This window comes from Salvelinus sp. IW2-2015, linkage group LG4q.2 (assembly GCF_002910315.2).
Source record: "Salvelinus sp. IW2-2015 linkage group LG4q.2, ASM291031v2, whole genome shotgun sequence".
Classification (NCBI taxonomy): Eukaryota; Metazoa; Chordata; class Actinopteri; order Salmoniformes; family Salmonidae; genus Salvelinus; species Salvelinus sp. IW2-2015.
Genome location: NC_036843.1, coordinates 27,176,604 through 27,195,358, shown reverse-complemented (window position 1 = coordinate 27,195,358; position 18,755 = coordinate 27,176,604). Strand labels below are relative to the sequence as shown.

Here is an 18,755-nt window from a genome sequence, read left to right as displayed (position 1 = left end):
AATATTACAATTAAACGCCATAAACAGCTCTTTGAAATACCTTTATTTTTCTCTACAAAAAAACACAGAACACTCCTTGCAGAGACATGTTCTCATTTACATCTTCAAAATCCCTCTAATTTCTACAGTGAGATTTTATTTACACCCCAAACTACAGTCAATTCATACTTTCCTCTTTCCTTATGCAGAAATGTAATGTGTGTTTATGTGTGCATGCATGCCTGTGCATGCTTTAATCTGTGTGTCTGCGTGTACCGGTTCATATCAGTTTTCATTGCTTGAACTGCTGGGTTAGATCAGCGGGCGACCTCTGAGTTGTGGTGTATGTTGGACAAGGTGAGCTGAGCCTCCTGTGTTGGGTAGGAGCGTCTGGTTCGCAGCCACAGCCTCCCAAACACTCCAGTGAACAGCAGCAGGACCACAAGTAGGCCTCCCAGGACAAAGGTCTCCACTGAGGGGACACCTCCAGAGTCTGCAGGGCAAGAGATCAGTCAACCACATGCAGGGACGTATTCAGTAGGGCACCGCTTAGCAAAACATTTTTAAAACGGAAAACATAAATGAGCTGGGGTGTGTTCAGCAGGACACAACATTTTGGAACGTTCAGATAGAAATATGTTATGAAGGACAAACAAGCCTCTCTGAAGTGTAGAATAAGGAATCACGTTGACTCTATCATGGCATTTCTATCTGCAACGTACACTACCGTTCAAAAGTTTGSGGTCACTTAGAAATGTCCTTGTTTTTGAAAGAAAAGCAAAACAWTTTTGTCCATTAAAATAACATCAAATTYATCKGAAATACYGTGTAGACATTGTTAARGTTGCAAATGACTATTGTAGCTGTAAACGGCAMATTTTTTATGGAATATCTGCATAGGCGTAGAGGCCCATTATCAGAAACCATCACTCCTGTMTTCCAATGGCACGCTGTGTTAGCTAATCCATGTTTATCATTTTAAAAGMKTAATTGKTCATTAGAAAACCCTTTTMCAATTATGTTAGCACAGCTGAAAACTGTTGTGCTGATTTAAAGAAGCAATAAAACTGGCCTTCTTTAGACTAGTTGAGTATCTAGAGCATCAGCATTTGTGGGTTCGATTACAGGCTCAAAATGGCCAGGAACAAAGACCTTTCTTCTGAAACCCATCAGTCTATTCTTGTTCTGAGAAATGAAGGCTATTCCATGCGAGAAATTGCCAAGAAACTGAAGATCCCGTACAATGCTTTGTACTACTCCCTTCACAGAACAGCACAAACTGTCTCTAACCAAAAGAGGAGTGGGAGGTCCCGGTGCACAACTGAGCAAGAAGACAAGTACATTAGTGTGTAGTTTGAGAAACAGACGCCTCACAAYTCCTCAACTGGCTGTGTCATTAAAGAGTACCCGCAAAACACCAGTCTCAACYTCAACAGTGAAGAGGTGACTCCGGGATGCTGGCCTTCTAGGTAGAGTTCCTCTGCAGTGTCTGTGTTCTTTTGCCCATCTTAATCTTTTATTTTTATTGGCCAGTCTGAGATTTGGCTTTTTCTTTACAACTCAGCCTAGAAGGCCCTGCATACCGGAGTCACCTCTTCACTGTTGACGTTGAGACTGGTGTTTTGCGGGTACTCTTTAATGACACAGCCAGTTGAGGACTTGTGAGGCGTCTGCTTCTCAAACTAGACACTCTAATGTAATTGTCCTCCTAAACTTTTGAACGGTAGTGTACCTCACTGTTTCACTCTAATATAAACATTTTATCTCGACTGAACATGACCCAGTACAGTATGTTGGTTATGGTAAATAAAGAGSCTTTATTGGGAGACTTACTCAGGCTGGGTTGGTCACTCTCAGGCAGACGTCGCCTGATTGGTCCATAAGATACTGTATGGGCCGTAGTGACATCTCTTCTCATCCGCCCATTGTTATCCTCACCAGAACAGTTCTGTTAAATGAAGGGTAGTAATCAACAATATAAATTAGGGAGACATATTAAGGTACAGCAAGCAAATATATATAGTTTAATTACAGTATTATTACCCAGTCTAATTACCATATTTACTTTTTGTTTTAAATTTTCCAAAATGAAAGTTCATTGCAATAATAGACATAAAAAAGAAGTGTGTTTTGTTGTCTATTTTATGACAGCAGTAGGCCCTTGCTATAAACTAGGGTTTGAACGAGCCAGTGAGCATCGTCTTTATGAAGAAAGGGGGAGGGATCACTCACAGGCTGACAGACCCCAAGTGTGTTGTGACAGATCTGAACATTGCAGTGGAGAAACACATCCTTGTAAGAGCTACCCACGAACTTGAACATTTGTATCCTGAACATAGCCTCTGGCCCCTGTCCATTCTTCAGCACTGTCAACGGTTCGTTTGACAAAACGGGGCAGCTGAGACAGACCGAGAGAGAGCCAGAGAAAGAGAGGGAACCAGAGAAAGAGAGGGAGCCAGAGAAAAAGAGAGAGGGAGCCAGAGAAAAAGAGAGAGGGAGCCAGAGAAAAAGAGAGAGGGAGCCAGAGAAAAAGAGAGAGGGAGCCAGAGAAAGCGAGAGAGAGAGAGAGAAAGCGAGAGAGAGAGAGAACAGGCAATGGATCGTATCAGTATCAGAGGCAGCATGTGCAACCGTTGAATAAGATATCATACATTTTAGAATGTGTTGGTTAATAAAACTCAAAATTTTAATGGATCTCCCTATAATTCCTAGTAAACTATTCCAACATCTGGTACAAAAAAAACTGGTGTAGAATCTACAGTCGCTGGTTTTGATTGAACACATGCCAATGTAAGAGCAGAGAACTTTGCTATTGTGACATATCCGTCTTTCATAATGGGAATGCAAACACATTAACATTAGTATTCTTGGAATGACAAGACAGATCCTCCGAAGTGTTTTCTCCTCAGACGTAGTGAACAAAAGTCCTTGTGCAAGTCATTGCTGTGCTGTTGCTAACAGTACAACATACCTCCTGGTTGTCAACGACATGCACAGTTGTTGAGCTGAAATGCATATGGCTGATGCAGTGTTCACGTCATGTCGAAAACTCGGGACCTCAGATTTAAAATGAACGTAAGTTATTTGCGTAGAACTTCCTATTGGTTGAGTCTGATACTTCCCAAGTGGGAAACTCTGATATCATCTTTCTACCACACGTAAGCAAGTCGGAAATTTTGGGGTTTCCGACATGACATGAACGGGACATCAGACAGGGCCTGGTCCATGTGACAGGGGTCTGAAATCTATATGGCCTCAGACAGGGTCATGTGACAGGGGTCTGAAGTTGTCACCCCCAGGTCTCTTGTCTAAGCAATTCAGCAGCTCTTATTTCATATTTCAACAACACCATTCCCAGAGGACTGTGTGCTGGTGTCAAGTGTGGTTGAAAATGTGACACTACAAAAATATACATTTAGATAGGCCTCCATAACATATTTATGAATTCTATCAAACAGAATGAAATATAAAGCAAGATGTGGTGAGAGGAGCTTATTATACACAGTGATATAATGTTTAACTTCCCTTTGAACAGACCTGTCCTTGATGAAGGTGTACTGGATGTTGCTGTACGGGTCGTTGGTTGGGGTAGCCCAGCATCTCTCCACACGCAGCAAAAGATGAGCCGGTATCTAAGTGAGAGCGAGACAAACCAGGACTGCAGTCAGTGACACACACACACACAAAGAGGTGACTCAGGCCTGCAGTCATTAAATATTTTGACCAGGTCAACAAATAGAGAGTAAAACACCAAAAATGCATGCAGAGCAGAATTAGGACAAAACCCGCTAATTATCAAAATCCAGAAAATAAACGTTAAATTCTACAACCACCTAAAAAGAAGTGATTCCCAAACCTTCCATAACAAAGCCATCACCTACAGAGAGATGAACCTGGAGAAGATTCCCATCAGCAAGCTGGTCCTAGGGCTCTGTTTACAAACACAAACAGACCCCACGGAGCCCTAGAACAGCAACACAATTAGACTCAACCAAATCATGAGAAAACTTAAAGATAATTACTTGACACATTGGAAAGAATTAACAAAAAAACAGAGCAAACTAGAATGCTATTTGTCCCTAAACAGAGAATACACAGTGGCAAAATACCTGACTACCGTGACTGACCCAAAATTAAGGAAAGATTAAGATCATTTACTATGTACAGACTCAGTGAGCATAGCCTTATTGAGAGAGACCGAAGTAGGCAGACCTGGCTCTCAAGAGAAGACAGGCTATGTGCCCACTCCTAGCCAAATGTACGACCATATTAGAGAGACATATTTCCCTCAGATTACACAGACCCACAAAGAATTTGAAAAATAAAATGTACAGTTGTGGCCAAAAGTTTTGAGAATGACAGAAATATTAATTTCCACAAAGTTTGCTGCTTCAGTGTCTTTAGATATTTTTGTCAGATGTTACTATGGAATACTGAAGTATAATTACAAGCATTTTATAAGTGTCAAAGGCTTTTATTGACAATTACATGAAGTTGATGCAAAGAGTCAATATTTGCAGTGTTGACCCTTCTTTTTCAAGACCTCTGCAATCCGCCTTGGCATGCTGTCAATTAACTTCTGGGCCACATCCTGACTGATGGCAGCCCATTCTTGCATAATCAATGCTTGGAGTTTGTCAGAATTTGTAGGGTTTTGTTTGTCCACCCGCCTCTTGAGGATTGACCACAAGTTCTCAATGGGATTAAGGTCTGGGGAGTTTCCTGGCCATAGACCCAAAATATCAATGTTTTGTTCCCCGAGCCACTTAGTTATCACTTTTGCCTTATGGCAAGGTGCTCTGTCATGCTGGAAAAGGCATTGTTCATCACCAAACTGTTCCTGGATGGTTGGGAGAAGTTGCTCTCGGAGGATGTGTTGCTACCATTCTTTATTCATGGCTGTGTTCTCAGGCAAAATTGTGAGTGAGCCCACTCCCTTGGCTGAGAAGCAACCCCACACATGAATGGTCTCAGGATGCTTTACTGTTGGCATGACACAGGACTGATGGTAGCGCTCACCTTGTCTTCTCCGGACAAGCTTTTCAAACAATCGGAAAGGGGATTCATCAGAAAAAATTACGTTACCCCAGTGCTCAGCAGTCCAATCCCTGTACCTTTTGCAGAATATCAGTCTGTCCCTGATGTTTTTCCTGGAGAGAAGTGGCTTCCTTGCTGCCCTTCTTGACACCAGGGCATCCTCCAAAAGGCTTTGCCTCACTGTGCGTGCAGATGCACTCAGACCTGCCTGCTGCCGTTCCCGAGCAAGCTCTGTACAGGTGGTGCTCCGATCCCGCAGCTGAATCAACTTTAGGAGATGGTCCTGGCGCTTGCTGGACTTTCTTGGGCGCCCTGAAGGCTTCTTCACAACAATTGAACAGCTCTCCTTGAAGTTCTTGATGATCCGATAAACGGTTAATTTAGGTGCAATCTTACTGGCAGCAATATCCTTGCCTGTGAAGCTCTTTTTGTGCAAAGTAATGATGATGGCATGTGTTTCCTTGCAGGTAACCATGGTTGACAGAGGAATAACAATGATTCCAAGCACCACCCTCCTTTTGAAGCTTGCAGTCTGTTATTCGAACTCAGTCAGCATGACAGAGTGATCTCCAGCCTTGTCCTCGTCAACACTCACACCTGTGTTAATGAGAGAATCACTGACATGATGTCAGCTGGTCCTTTTGTGGCAGGTCTGAAATGCAGTGGAAATGTTTTTTGGGGATTCAGTTCATTTGCATGGCAAAGAGGGACTTTGAAATTAATTGCAATTCATCTGATCACTCTTAATAACATTCTAGAGTATATGCAAATTGCCATCATACAAACTGAGGCAGCAGACTTTGTGAAAATTAATATTTGTGTCATTCTCAAAACTTTTGGCCACGACTGTATATAAATACCATAGCATGTGTAACAGTATAACTTTAGACCGRCCCCTCGCCCCGACCCGGGCGCGAACCAGGGACCCTCTGCACACATCAACAACTGACACCCACAAAGGCCGCGGCCCTTGCAGAGCAAGGGGAACCACTACTTCAAGGTCTCAAAGCGAGTGACGTAACCGATTGAAACGCTATTAGCGCGCACCACCGCTAACTAGCTAGCCATTTCACATCCGTTACACATGCCATCACAGCAGCAAGATGTGTGAGCTGTTGCTACATGAAAAGGGCAACCAGTGAAGTACAAACACCATTGTAAATACAAACTACAATGAGTATTCAAAAGGATCCAACCCTTTTTTTCAATTTTTGRCTAAAATGACATACTCAAATCTAACTGCCTTTAGCTCAGGACCTGAAGCAAGGATATGCACATTCTTGATACCATTTGAAAGGAAACACTTTGAAGTTTGTGGCAATGTGAAATTAATGTAGGAGAATATAACACATTAGATCTGGTAAAAGATAATACAAAGAAAAAAACATCCATATTTTTTTMWATTTTTTTGTACCATCATCTTTGAAATGCAAGAGAAAGGCCACATTGTATTATTCCAGCCCAGGCACTAGATGGCAGCAGTGTATGTGCAACGTTTTAGTCAAGATCCAATGAACCATTGTATATCTGTTCAAAATGTAGTGTCAAGACTGCCCAAATGTGCCTACTACAGTAATTGGTTTATTAAGAACACCTACTCTTTCCATGACATAGACTGACCAGGTAAATCCAGATGAAAGCTATGATCCCTTWTTGAGGTCACTTGTGTAGATCCAGTGTAGATGGGTGGATACCAGTTAAATGTCATCTACGTATTCCCCAAAAGGAATTCGTTATCATGAGAGGGCCATAAACAATAACTAGTYATGCGGCATACTCAAAGAAAGGTTAAAATCTCACCTTTCTGGTAAAAATAGTTATACATTGCTGAGGTGTAGTCACTTTTAAGGACACAAGCTCAAGTACACAGTACAAATATGAAAACGTGATGTATTTCTTATTCAACAAAACTGTATGAATAAGTTGGAAATTACTGATATGCTTTCTAAATACAGCATAATCAAATTATAAAATGACTAAGTGTAAGATTTCACCTTCCTTTATAAGTGTAAAATACATATTTGTATGCTTAGTGTTAGAGAAAATGTACATATTTTCTTAAGGTCTCTCTTGATCAAAATGTCTGCCCCCTTTTATACTTCAACTATTTGCACATGGTTAAAACACTGTACATGGCCATAGCATTTGAAATGTCTCTATTCTTTTGAAACTTTTGTGAGTGTAAGGTTTACTGTTCATTTCTGATCATTTCATCTTTGTTTATTATCTATTTCATTTCCTTTGGCAATATAAACATGTTTCCCATGCCAATAAAGCCCTTTGCATTGAATTGAGTGAGGATAGAGATACTGTGGGGAGAAATAGAGAGCGAGAGAACTAGAGTCCAAGTTGCCAAGGTGAGATAGTAGCAGAAGAGGCAGGGGGTCAGAGCAGTGATAGAGGCAGGGGGTCAGAGCAGTGATAGCAGACTGTGATAACAGCAGAGAGCCAGGGGGTCAGAGAAGTGATAGCAGACTGTGATAACAGCAGAGAGCCAGGGGGTCAGAGCAGTGATAGCAGACTGTGATAACAGCAGAGAGCCAGGGGGTCAGAGAAGTGATAGCAGACTGTGATAACAGCAGAGAGGTAGTGGGTCAGAGCAGTGATAGCAGCCTGTGATAACAACAGAGGGCACGGGGTCAGAGCAGTGATAACAACAGAGAGGCAGGGGGTCAGAACAGTGATAACAGCCTGTGATAACAACAGAGAGGCAGGGGGTCAGAACAGTGATAACAACAGAGAGTAGAGAGGATCAAGAGCAGCAGCACTCACATTACTGTCCAGTCTGTCACAGACTGAGTAGTTGATTAGCTGCCCACAACGTCTAGTGTCCAATACAATTTTCATTTTACATTTGAGTAATTTAGTAGACGCTCTTATCCAGAGTGACTTACAGGAGCAATTAGGGTTAYGTTCCTTGCTCAATGGCACAACAACAGATTTTRACCTAGGKTGCTCAGGGATTCGAACCAGCGACCTTTCGGTTACTGGCCCAAAGTCTCGTAACCACTAAGCTACCTGCCGGCGATGCCCTACTTGACAAGTACTGTATGTGTATGGTCAGGGCCAATGACTGGGGTTATATCCCAAATGGTACCCTATTCCCTATGTAGTGCCCGATGTGCCCTGGTCAAAAGTCATGCACTATATAGGSAATAGGATGCCATTTGGAACGCAAACTCTGTCTATGGTCAGGGCCAAAGACTGGTCATTCAGCTCAACATTCACTAAAGGTGCTTATCTTTATCCAACAAGAAGCACAAATGGCTCAGACACAGTAAGCTTCTACAGATTAATGGGTCTCTTATGAATCGTTCAAATTCTGTACCGCATTTGTTGGTACTTCCAGTAACCAGCAGATATTTAGTTAGGCTAGTTATCTTTACATGATCAGCTCTGATTTCATATTTCAACAACACCATGCCTAAGAAGGCCGTGTGATGGTGCCGAGTGTGGTTGCAATATACAACAGATAACAAGAGACAGTACATGACACTGAATCAAACAGAAAGAAATCACATGGTGATCTTTACCATCAACACTTTAACGTAGATGTTGTCGTCCAGGGTCAGGGAGGGCACAGTGGTCCACTTGTCCTCAAAGTCTTCGTCTTTATAAAGCAGCATGGACACAGAGAAGTTCCCATCTTCTGTGTTCAGAGTGATGGTCCTGGAGAGAATAGTATAGATGTATAGGTGCAGTGCTCAAGTTACAGTTATGAGGGTGCGAATCCTAATTTCCACTAAAGTCACATTTTTGACACGAATGACTAAAGTGAAAATTCYACTTAAAGTGGAAGTTAGAATCGTCCAACAGAGATCTTAAAGGTTATTGGATCGATGTTTTCTATAAACTGTAAGTACCATATAGAACATAAAACGTCCTCCTTTTAGATAAGATGCTTTGGTCAATTAAGACTGTGTGAACAATCYTACATTTAAAGTTTAAATCATGTGTTAGTGAACTCATAATGTAAATCTATGACCAAATGTGATTTTTTTTTCTCAACCTTAGCTTAGATATCTTACTTGACATCCACTCTGATCATGTTTTCCCCATTGGGCTGCTGRACCATGTAGTTTATTGGGTAACGGCAGACGAACGTGATGTTGATGTAGTTCCTTGTGACGACATCCAAATCGTTGTTGCGTATGGTGTTTATGAACATAATATGTGTATCATCTGATGCCTAGAAGGACGTCAGAGAAACAACAGTGTCAAGGAAACATGAAGGTTATGAGCAGACCTATGAGTCTATCAGTCAGACAAACGTGATGTACTGGCTGGCTTGGTACATTATTCCACAGCTAAATGAGTCACTTAGGAAGTAACTGGAGATTGATAACCATGACGCACGCAACACAAATAAAATACAATTTGAATACAACTGGTGTAGACTTTACTATCAATGCTTGCTTACAAGACCTTCCCAAAGACACACAGTTTAACCTTTTACTGCKGTGGGCTAAATCAGGMTCACACAGAGTGTTTCTTGGTAGTTTTTAACAAATCTACRTTGAAACAAGAGTATACACCTCACACACATGGTTATGGGCTTTAAAAAAGAAGGCACCTTTACCATGTCAGATATAGAGTTGAAATATATTCSATTTTTAGTTTGCATCCCCAATATTACACTTTATTTACATCACAGAAGACTGAAATATAACAAAACAGTTTGACATAAACCACAGAAAACCCGGTTGTTTCTTTTTTCAAATAATGTTTACTATTTATGAAATTATGAAAAATATACATTCCACCCATGAGTCCACGAGGTAATTTGACTACAGGAAAGGGCTACAAATAGTAACAAAATACAACACACAAGAATGGAGCGATATACAGGAAAGGACCAGCTACCAGATCAATGTGTAGGCAAATATACAGGAAAGTACCAAGTTACCAGATCAATGTGTACTATATACAGGAAGTACCAGTTACCAGATCAATGTGAGCTATATACAGAGAGTACCAGTACAGATCAATGTGTAGCTATATACAGGGAGTACCAGTACCAGATCACTGTGGAGCTAATACAGAGATTAGTACCAGCATACCAGATCAATGTGAGCTATATACAGGAATACCAGTACCAGATCAATGTGGCGCTATATACAGGAAGTACCAGTACCAGATCAACGTGGAGCTATATACAGAGAGTACCAGTACCAGATCAATGTGGAGCTATATACAGGAGTACCAGTACCAGATCACTGTGAGCTATATACAGGAATACCAGTACCAGATCAATGTGGAGCTATATACAGGAAGTCCAGTACCAGATCAATGTGGCGCTATAATACAGGAAGTACCAGTACCAGATCAACGTGAGCTATATACAGAGGATACCAGTACCAGATCAATGTGAGGCTATAACAGAAGTACCAGTACCAGATCAATGTGGAGTTATATACAGGGAGTACCAGTACCAGATCAATGTGGAGCTATATACAGGAGTACCAGTACAGCATGTGAGCTATATAGAAGATACCAGATCATGTGGAGCTAATACAGAAGACCAGATCAATGTGGAGCTAAATACAGGAAGTACCAGTACAATCATGTGGAGCTATATACAATAGTACCAGATCAATGTGGAGCTATATACAGGGAGTACCAGTACCAGATCAATGTTGAGCTATTTACAGAGAACAAATACAGATCAATGTGAGCTATATACAGAGATTATCAGTACCAGGTCAATGTGGAGCTATATACAGAGATTATCAGTACAGTCAATGTGGAGCTATATACAGAGATTATCAGATCAGGTCAATGTGGAGCTATATACAGAGATTATCAGTACCAGTCAATGTGGAGCTATATACAGAATTATCAGTACCAGGTCAATGTGGAGCTATATACAGAATATCTAGTACCAGCAATGGTAGAAGCCTGAGGTATTTGAGTAGATATGTACAGAAGCAGGGTAAAGTGACTAGGCATCAGATAGATATAATAAGTATTTGAGGTAGATATGTACATGAAGCAGGGTAAAGTGACTAGGCATCAGGATAGATAATAATAAGGTATTTGAGGTAGATATGTACATTGAAGACAGGGTAAAGTGACTAGGCATCAGGATAGATAATAATAAGGTATTTGAGGTAGATATGTACATGAGACAGGGTAAGTGACTAGGCATCAGGATAGATAATAATAAGGTATTTGAGGTAGATATGTACATGAAGACAGGGTAAAGTGACTAGGCATCAGGATAAAATAATAAGGTATTTGAGGAAATATGTACATAAGGACAGGGTAAAGTGACTAGCATCAGGATAGATAATAATAAGGTATTTGAGGTAGATATGTACATGAAGCAGGGTAAAGTGACTCATCAGGATAGATAATAATAAGGTATTTGAGGAAGATATGTACATAAAGGCAGGGTAAAGTGACTAGGCATCAGGATAGATATAATAAGGTATTTGAGGTAGATATGTACAGAAGCAGGGTAAAGTGACTAGGCATCAGGATAAATAAAAGGTATTGAGTGAAGATATGGACATAAAGCAGGGTAAAGTGACTAGCATCAGGATAGATAATAATAAGGTATTTGAGGTAGATATGTACATGAAGCAGGGTAAAGTGACTAGCTCAGATAATAATAATAAGGTATTTGAGGTAGATATGTACATGAAGGCAGGGTAAAGTGACTAGGCATCAGGATAGATAATAATAAGATTAAAATAAAGAAAACAGAGTAGCAGCGTGTAAAAGTTTGTGTGTAATGTGTATATACACTGAGTGTACAAAATATTAAGGACACCTGCTCATTCCATGACATAGAGGTACAGGTGAATCCAGGTGAAAGCCATGATCCCTTATTTACATCATTCAGTGTWGATGAAGGGGAGGAGACAGGTTAAAGAAGGATTTTTAAGCCTTGAGACAATTGAGACATGGATTGTGTACTGTATGTGTGCCATGCAAAGGGTGAATGGGCAAGACAAAATATTTAAGCGCCTTTGAACYGGGTATTGTAGTAGGTGCRAGGCGCACCGATTTGTGTCAAGAACTGCTCAACAGTTTCTCGTGTGTATCAACAATAGTCCACCACCCCAAGGACATCCAGCCAACTTGACACACCTGTGGGAAGCATTGGAGTCAACATGGGCCAACATCCCTGTGGAACGCTTTCGAAACCTTGTAGAGTCCTTGCCCTGGCAAATTGAGGCTGTTCTGAGGGCAAGGGTGGTGGTGGTGGGGGGGYGGGTGCAACTCTTCAGTAAGAAAGTGTTCCTAATGCTTGGTACACTCAGTGTATAGTCTAGTGAGTGTATGTACGGTCAGTGCACATAGTTTGGGTACCATTAATTGACTATCTAACAGTCTGGTTATTTAGCAGTTTTATGGCTTGGGGGTAGAAGCTGTCATGGAGCCTGTTGATCCAAGAGCCGATGCTCCGGTACCATTTGCCAGACGGTAGCAGATTTTTTTAGGGCCTTCCTCTGGCGGTGTGCCTGATATAGAGGTCCTGGATGGCAGGAAGCTCGGCCCAGGGAGGGTGTCAGTCCCAGGGTCCCAAGCAGGGTGATGAGTTTGGAGGGGACTATGGTGTTGAACACTGAGCTGTAGTCAATGAACAGCATTCTCATCACAAACCCTGCTACATTCACCAAATGCCTGTATGCACGTATGCTGTAAGTCACTTTGGATAAAAGCATCTGCTAAATGGTATATATTATTACATTATTAAAAGCCATTCTTCTTTAGKAAACTCTTTCCTTAGTCTCGTGTGACAAGACTGTTAACATAAATGTCAAATTGAGTAGCTMGCCAGTCCACGCAAGATTTGGTTCTGGGTTCCAAGATGACACTTTCCCCAAACAGAGCCTCTAACTATGTACAGTAGGCAGCAACCCTGTGGTTTTCTGTGACTGAAGAATGTGCGATTATTACAGTGGAAATGTTTAGTAGCCGGCTACTGACGTAGGCAGAAACTATAAAGAGGGGTTGGATGATAAGGTGTGACAGGGTTGTGTTCAGATCCGTGTTGAGGGTTGTCCTCGGATCCGTGTTGTGGGCAAAAGGAGTACTGGTCCCATGGCCATTGAGAAGGATGAATTGACCCTTGGCCTTACTGTCCAGACTTAACAACACCAGGGTATTAATATAGCCCCCACTGGGCCTACCACTCACTATGTTTGGCCCACAAATTACTTCTTGGGTAATATAAAATTATTTCCATGACAGAATTAAAAAGCAATTTGGAGTGACCAATGTAGACATTTTGAAATACATGTAACTTACAAGTTTTATACCATACAATTTCGATCTGAAATATTTTATTGAGGGAATCCTATTTGAGTCCAAAAAGGATACTATATGTTAGGTAAGATGTACAAAACCTTACAGAAAGCATATCCTACTGGAAATCTCTTAGAAAAAAATATACTATTGGAACCAAGACCTAAAAAGAACTGATGTTGGCACAAGATGGAGGGYGTGTATTATAATTTAACAAAATTACAGTTAAATGTATGCTTAATCCAGTATCAAATAATGTACAAAATGCATTATACAAGAGAAAATCCATAAATTCTACAGCACAACGGCAGTCATATCTTAAGTGTAAAACAAACAATGACTCAATATTTCATGCCTTCTAGGAGTGCTATAAATTCCAAAAGTTATGGTTTGCGGTAGACAGTTGGCTATCAGAAGTTTTACAATTTAAAAATACCWTTTAATCCGTCTATCTGCAMTTTTCAAGACATGGCAGCCGAACGTGCGGTGAGATACCCAATGGGTTGGACAATCCTTTTCTTGGCAATCATTTTGAAAATAAAAAGTTATTATACTTATTAACTGTAAATGGGATGATCAGATCCTCCATCGTTAAGACATTGGATGAATCAAATGCAGTATTATTGAAAAAATGGGGGCTACAGAAATAAACTAAATAGAACAATTTGAAGCAGTGTGCCATAAAATTAAAGCACTATATGGATGAAAAGTAAAAACAGTATGTTATTATGAGAACAAACAACATAGGTGTCAATACTGTGGGAACAGGTKTGAGCAAATATGATGTCATGAATGTTTGTTGAAATTTATTTGTCTTTTTTTCTTTATGTTGAAGGTTGGGCGTTAAATCCCAGCCAACGTCATGTCTAGTTTAGTGGATCCATGTCTGTGAATTGTTAAATTGTCTATTGTCCTTGTCTATTGTCTAAAAACCAAAATAAAATCTTACAAAAAAAAAAAGATTTATTGCCTGGCTATTCAGCAGGTCTGAAAACACGCTCCTCATTTCTATGTCAACCCTGATAATTTAGAGCTTTAAGCTCCCACCCATCCTTGCTGCTTTGAATAAAGTCTAGTAGCTCTTGTGAGGAKCAACACTCCCTATTTTCATATAGGCTACTTATCCCTCCCTCTTTCCTTTCTCTGTCTCACTCTCTTWCTKTCTCTCTCTSTGTGTCTCTCCCTCTCTCGTTCTACAGATTACAAGATTATTYCAGTGCAGGAAGCTGATATCTGAGGTCTAAACTCACCGGCCTGTTTATTAGGTACACCACTCCATTTACAAAAATGGTCTGCTCTTACAGACAGTGAGTCAGGTGACTTGCTATATAAAGCAGSCAGAAAGGCATRGAGTCATTAAGTTATTGTTCAACTGAACATTAGAGGGGGCAAAACTAGTGACCTAAGTGACTTTGAGCGTGATACGATCGTTCGTGCCAGGCGTGCAGGATCCGGTATCTCATAAACGGCCGGCCTTCTGGGCTTTTCACGCACGACAGTGTCTATGGTTTACAGAAAATGGTGAGACAAACACAAAACATCCAGTCAGCCTGAGCTCGTTGACGAGAGGTCGAAGGAAAATGGCAAGAATTGTGCAAGCTAACAGGCMGGCCACAAACAGACAKATAATGGTGRAGTACAACAGTGGTGTGCAGAACGGCATCTCGGAACGGACAACTCGTCGGTCCTTGTAAAGGAAGGGCTATTGCAGCAGGCGGCCAGACCGGGTTCCACTCAAACAGCAGAAACAAGAAGAAGCAGCTCCAGTGGGCACACGATCTCCAACACTGGACTATAGAGGAGTGGAAAAATATTGCCTGGTCCGACGAATCCCAGTTCCTGTTGCGTCATGCTGATGGCAGAGTCAGGATTTGGCATAAGCAGCATGAGACCATGGACTCATCCTGCCTGGTGACAACAGAACAGGCTGGTAGCAGTGGTGTACTGGCAGTGGTGTACTGGCAGTGGTGTACTGGTGTGGGGAATGTTTCCTGGCACACGTTAGGTCCCTTGATACCAATTGAGCAACGATTGAACGGCACACCATATCTGAACATTGTTGCTGACCGAACCCAATAGAGTATCTTTGGGATGAGATGGAAAGGGCTGTTTGCAGCATGAATGTACCTCAGTCCAATCTGCAGCAACTGCGTGATGCCATCGCGTCAGCATGGACCATCATCCCTGTGGAACATTTCCGAAACCTTGTAGAATCCATGCCTTGAAAAATTCTGTTGTTCTGGCTGTTCTGGAGGCAAAGGGGGATCCGATCCGGTACTAGATGGGTGTACCTAATGAACTTGCCAGTGAGTGTATATGTAACTTATAAAGGAAAACAAGACATATTATTTATGCTAGTCATTTTAAGCATWGCGTCTATCCAAACTCCTATTTAGCTCACACAAACTAGTGCAGGGAGGTTCTACAACACTACACCAGACAGGAGGCCAGAGCTTAGTAAAACAGAAGTGCATCGTAAAATTAGGTAATTTACTGTGATGGGGATTTTATGTGATTGGTGAAAGGAATCCRAACTGTAGTTTATCTCTATGTTCCTGGTACTAATGTCTTTCTACTTTGTCTGGGAAGCTCTGAATGACAAAGGTTACTACTTTGTTTACTTTACGGATTTAAATCCTTCATAGTTGGCGTACACAAGTAAATGTAAATTTTCCAAAGCAATCATTACAGAATTGCGATGCCCCTGGAATGAAAGGGCATGCCCAAAGGGAAAAACTCAGTCTTACCAGGATCGTCCCACAGTCAGAGAGATTAGTCTTGATGCTGAAGACATAGTCATCTCCAATCTCAACACCACGGCATTCCGGGTCATTTAGGTGCAAATCCCAGACCTAAGAGAGGGGATTACTWGAGAGTTGCAGTAGACCCACGTGACAGCCTAATATTAAAAAGGTGATTTGGTTTTGGGTGCTGAGATTACTAGAGCAAGATATTGCACAATATGACACAGCACACAGGCAGTAATCTATAATACCAAATTTAACAGTAGATTAATGGTAAGGTAACTGTATTACAAAGAAATATTAATTCTAGGTGAAACAGAACTTACATAAACGGGTGGCACTTTGTTGAGGAAGAAGGCACTGGGAATGACCACCTTCATCAGYTCATTGGTGCAGAGGACAGTTTCATTCAGCTCTTGGCGAGAGGAAGGAGTCAGAGGGACTACAAATACATCCTGTCCCCCTGACCCTGACATGAAATCAGATAACATGAAATCACATCACATGAAATCACAGAACATGAAATCACATGTGAAATATCATAACGTAAAATGAGATGGCATTAAATCTGTTAAATGGAGTTTTAAATGTAWTACATTGTACATCAATATGTGCACCTATACCGTTATTATAAGGGCAGTTGATTAAGAATGTTCTGTGCCACACTGTATGTGACAATATCAGTGTTGTTACGACAAGGTTAAATCTATAGATTCCATTCTCCTACATGTTCCYTCACAAACTCCAAACAGTTTCCCCTGTGACAACATGCTGCTTCTGTAATACATGTGATCTCTAGATTTGAACAGGTTCTTATTGTTGAAAAAGATCCATCAAACATTAAGCCCACATCAACAAACAGTTACAAAAACAGATGTTCAACTTGACATTTGCTCACGAATATGGTTGCAAAATTCCTGAAAACGTCCCCAAAATGTATTTGTTTATCAAAAAGCTTGGTTGAAGAGAATTCCAGCTTGGAGGATTCTCTCATCGTATTCCCTGCTTTAAAAAACGGGATTATAGCAACCCTGAAGTAGTTGGATCCCAGTGGTGTTGACGTGAACTGAACTCACCCTCTTCCTCAGGGTCCAGATACACAGCAGAGTTGACTGTCCTCACAGCGAGCAGGAACCAGCCTAACACCAAACTGGCAGGTGTCATCTTCAAAGTTTCTCTCTCTCTCTCTCTTTGGRTTATCTACTGTCAGACACTCGCAACCTTAGACTCCTGTCTTCTTGGCACTTTCTCCCAGATTTTTGAATCTTTTGAGCTATTCACCACAGTGTAGCTGTCAGGTTCAGATGTAGTCCGCCATCAGTGCAGCCCTCCAAACACAGCTCTAATGAACAAGGACTGGGGCCCAGCCTCCCCCCTTTCTTCCCTCTCTTCAGACCTTAAAGGCCCAGTGCAGTCAAAAACAAGATTTCCTTGTATTTTATATATATWTCCACACTATGCGATTGGAATAACGTTGTGACATTTTGAAAATTATGATAATGCCCTTTTAGTGTAAGAGCTGTTTGAAAAGGCTGCCTGAAATTTCAGCCTGTTTTGGTAGGATGGAGTTTTGGCCTTCCATGGTGACATCACCATGTGGTAATATTTAATAGACCAATAAAAAAAGAGTTCTAAACCTCTCTGCCAATAACAGATAATTTTTGTTTCTTTTTGACAATTTGAATTGAAAAACAATCACAGTAGGATACTTAATTGTTACCCAGACATTATCTGATATTGAGATTAAAAACAGCTGCATTGGACCTTTTTTTTAAACCCAGCCTGAATGATGTCCCCACCAACAATGAGATTACACATATGAATAGGGGAAACCGAGGTTGTAGGAAGTAGTCCGAGGTAACACACATAAATCTGCATCGCAAATGGCACCCTCTTCCCAATATAGTGCACTACTATTTGTCAAAAGTAGCACACTACGTAGGAAAAATTGTGCCACTTGGGCTGCAGCCATACAACTAGGCCGTTGCCGGAGATGCCCTCTTAGTAAACATCTTACAACTACGMAACTACATCGTCTTACTACACACATCAACAAGCAGACTCATTAACATGTAAACAGGGGCAGTAGTACATGGGTGGTACTGCTCTTTTGTCTGCCGTCTTTTGTACATACATTTTTAAAGGCCATTGTGAAATCTTTACTGGTGCGGGAACCCCAGTCAATGGCTACGTCCCAAAGGACACCTTATTCCCTATATAGTGCACTACTTTCGACCAGGGCACACATAGGGCTCCAGTAATACGTAATCCACTATATAGGGAATAAGGTGCCATTTGGGATACACAAAGTGAGATGAAAAGAAGGCCTGCCAATGAGTCACGGGCAGTTCACTGACACTGCCAATGCTCTAACTGTGTGTGTGTGTGTGTGTGTGTGTGTGTGTGTGTGTGTGTGTGTGTGTGTGTGTGTGTGTGTGTGTGTGTGTGTGTGTGTGTGTAACAGACAAGGAGCACTGGAAAGCAAGCTAGAACATGAGGAACATTTTAAGACAATTGTACCATATTTTTTTCGTTGGAATTTAACTTTTTACGAGTTGATTTTTCAGCCTACATTATACGGACATAGAAACATGTTTTGGGGGGGTTTGCAAATAAGACGAGCTGAACAGTTAGACTGTGATTGTCTGTCATTATCCCACCAGACAACCAGCTTCAATGGATCCTCTCAACGGATGAGATTTCCCCCAAAACTCACAAAATCCACTTACTGTATGATGT

General features: G+C 41.3%; 1 protein-coding gene across 1 annotated transcript; it reads right to left on the bottom strand.

Moving 5' to 3' along the window:
* Nucleotides 1-26: 26 nt before the first annotated feature.
* On the bottom strand, nt 27-17,373 carry LOC111963561 (pancreatic secretory granule membrane major glycoprotein GP2). Its single transcript, XM_023987097.3, has 9 exons — nt 17,093-17,373; nt 16,343-16,485; nt 16,020-16,124; nt 9,045-9,205; nt 8,550-8,685; nt 3,517-3,611; nt 2,212-2,377; nt 1,813-1,927; nt 27-472 (listed from the first exon to the last, which is right to left on the bottom strand). The coding sequence occupies exons 1-9, from the start codon at nt 17,178-17,180 to the stop codon at nt 297-299; spliced, it is 1,185 nt and encodes a 394-aa protein (XP_023842865.1). The 5' UTR covers nt 17,181-17,373; the 3' UTR covers nt 27-296.
* Nucleotides 17,374-18,755: the final 1,382 nt, after the last annotated feature.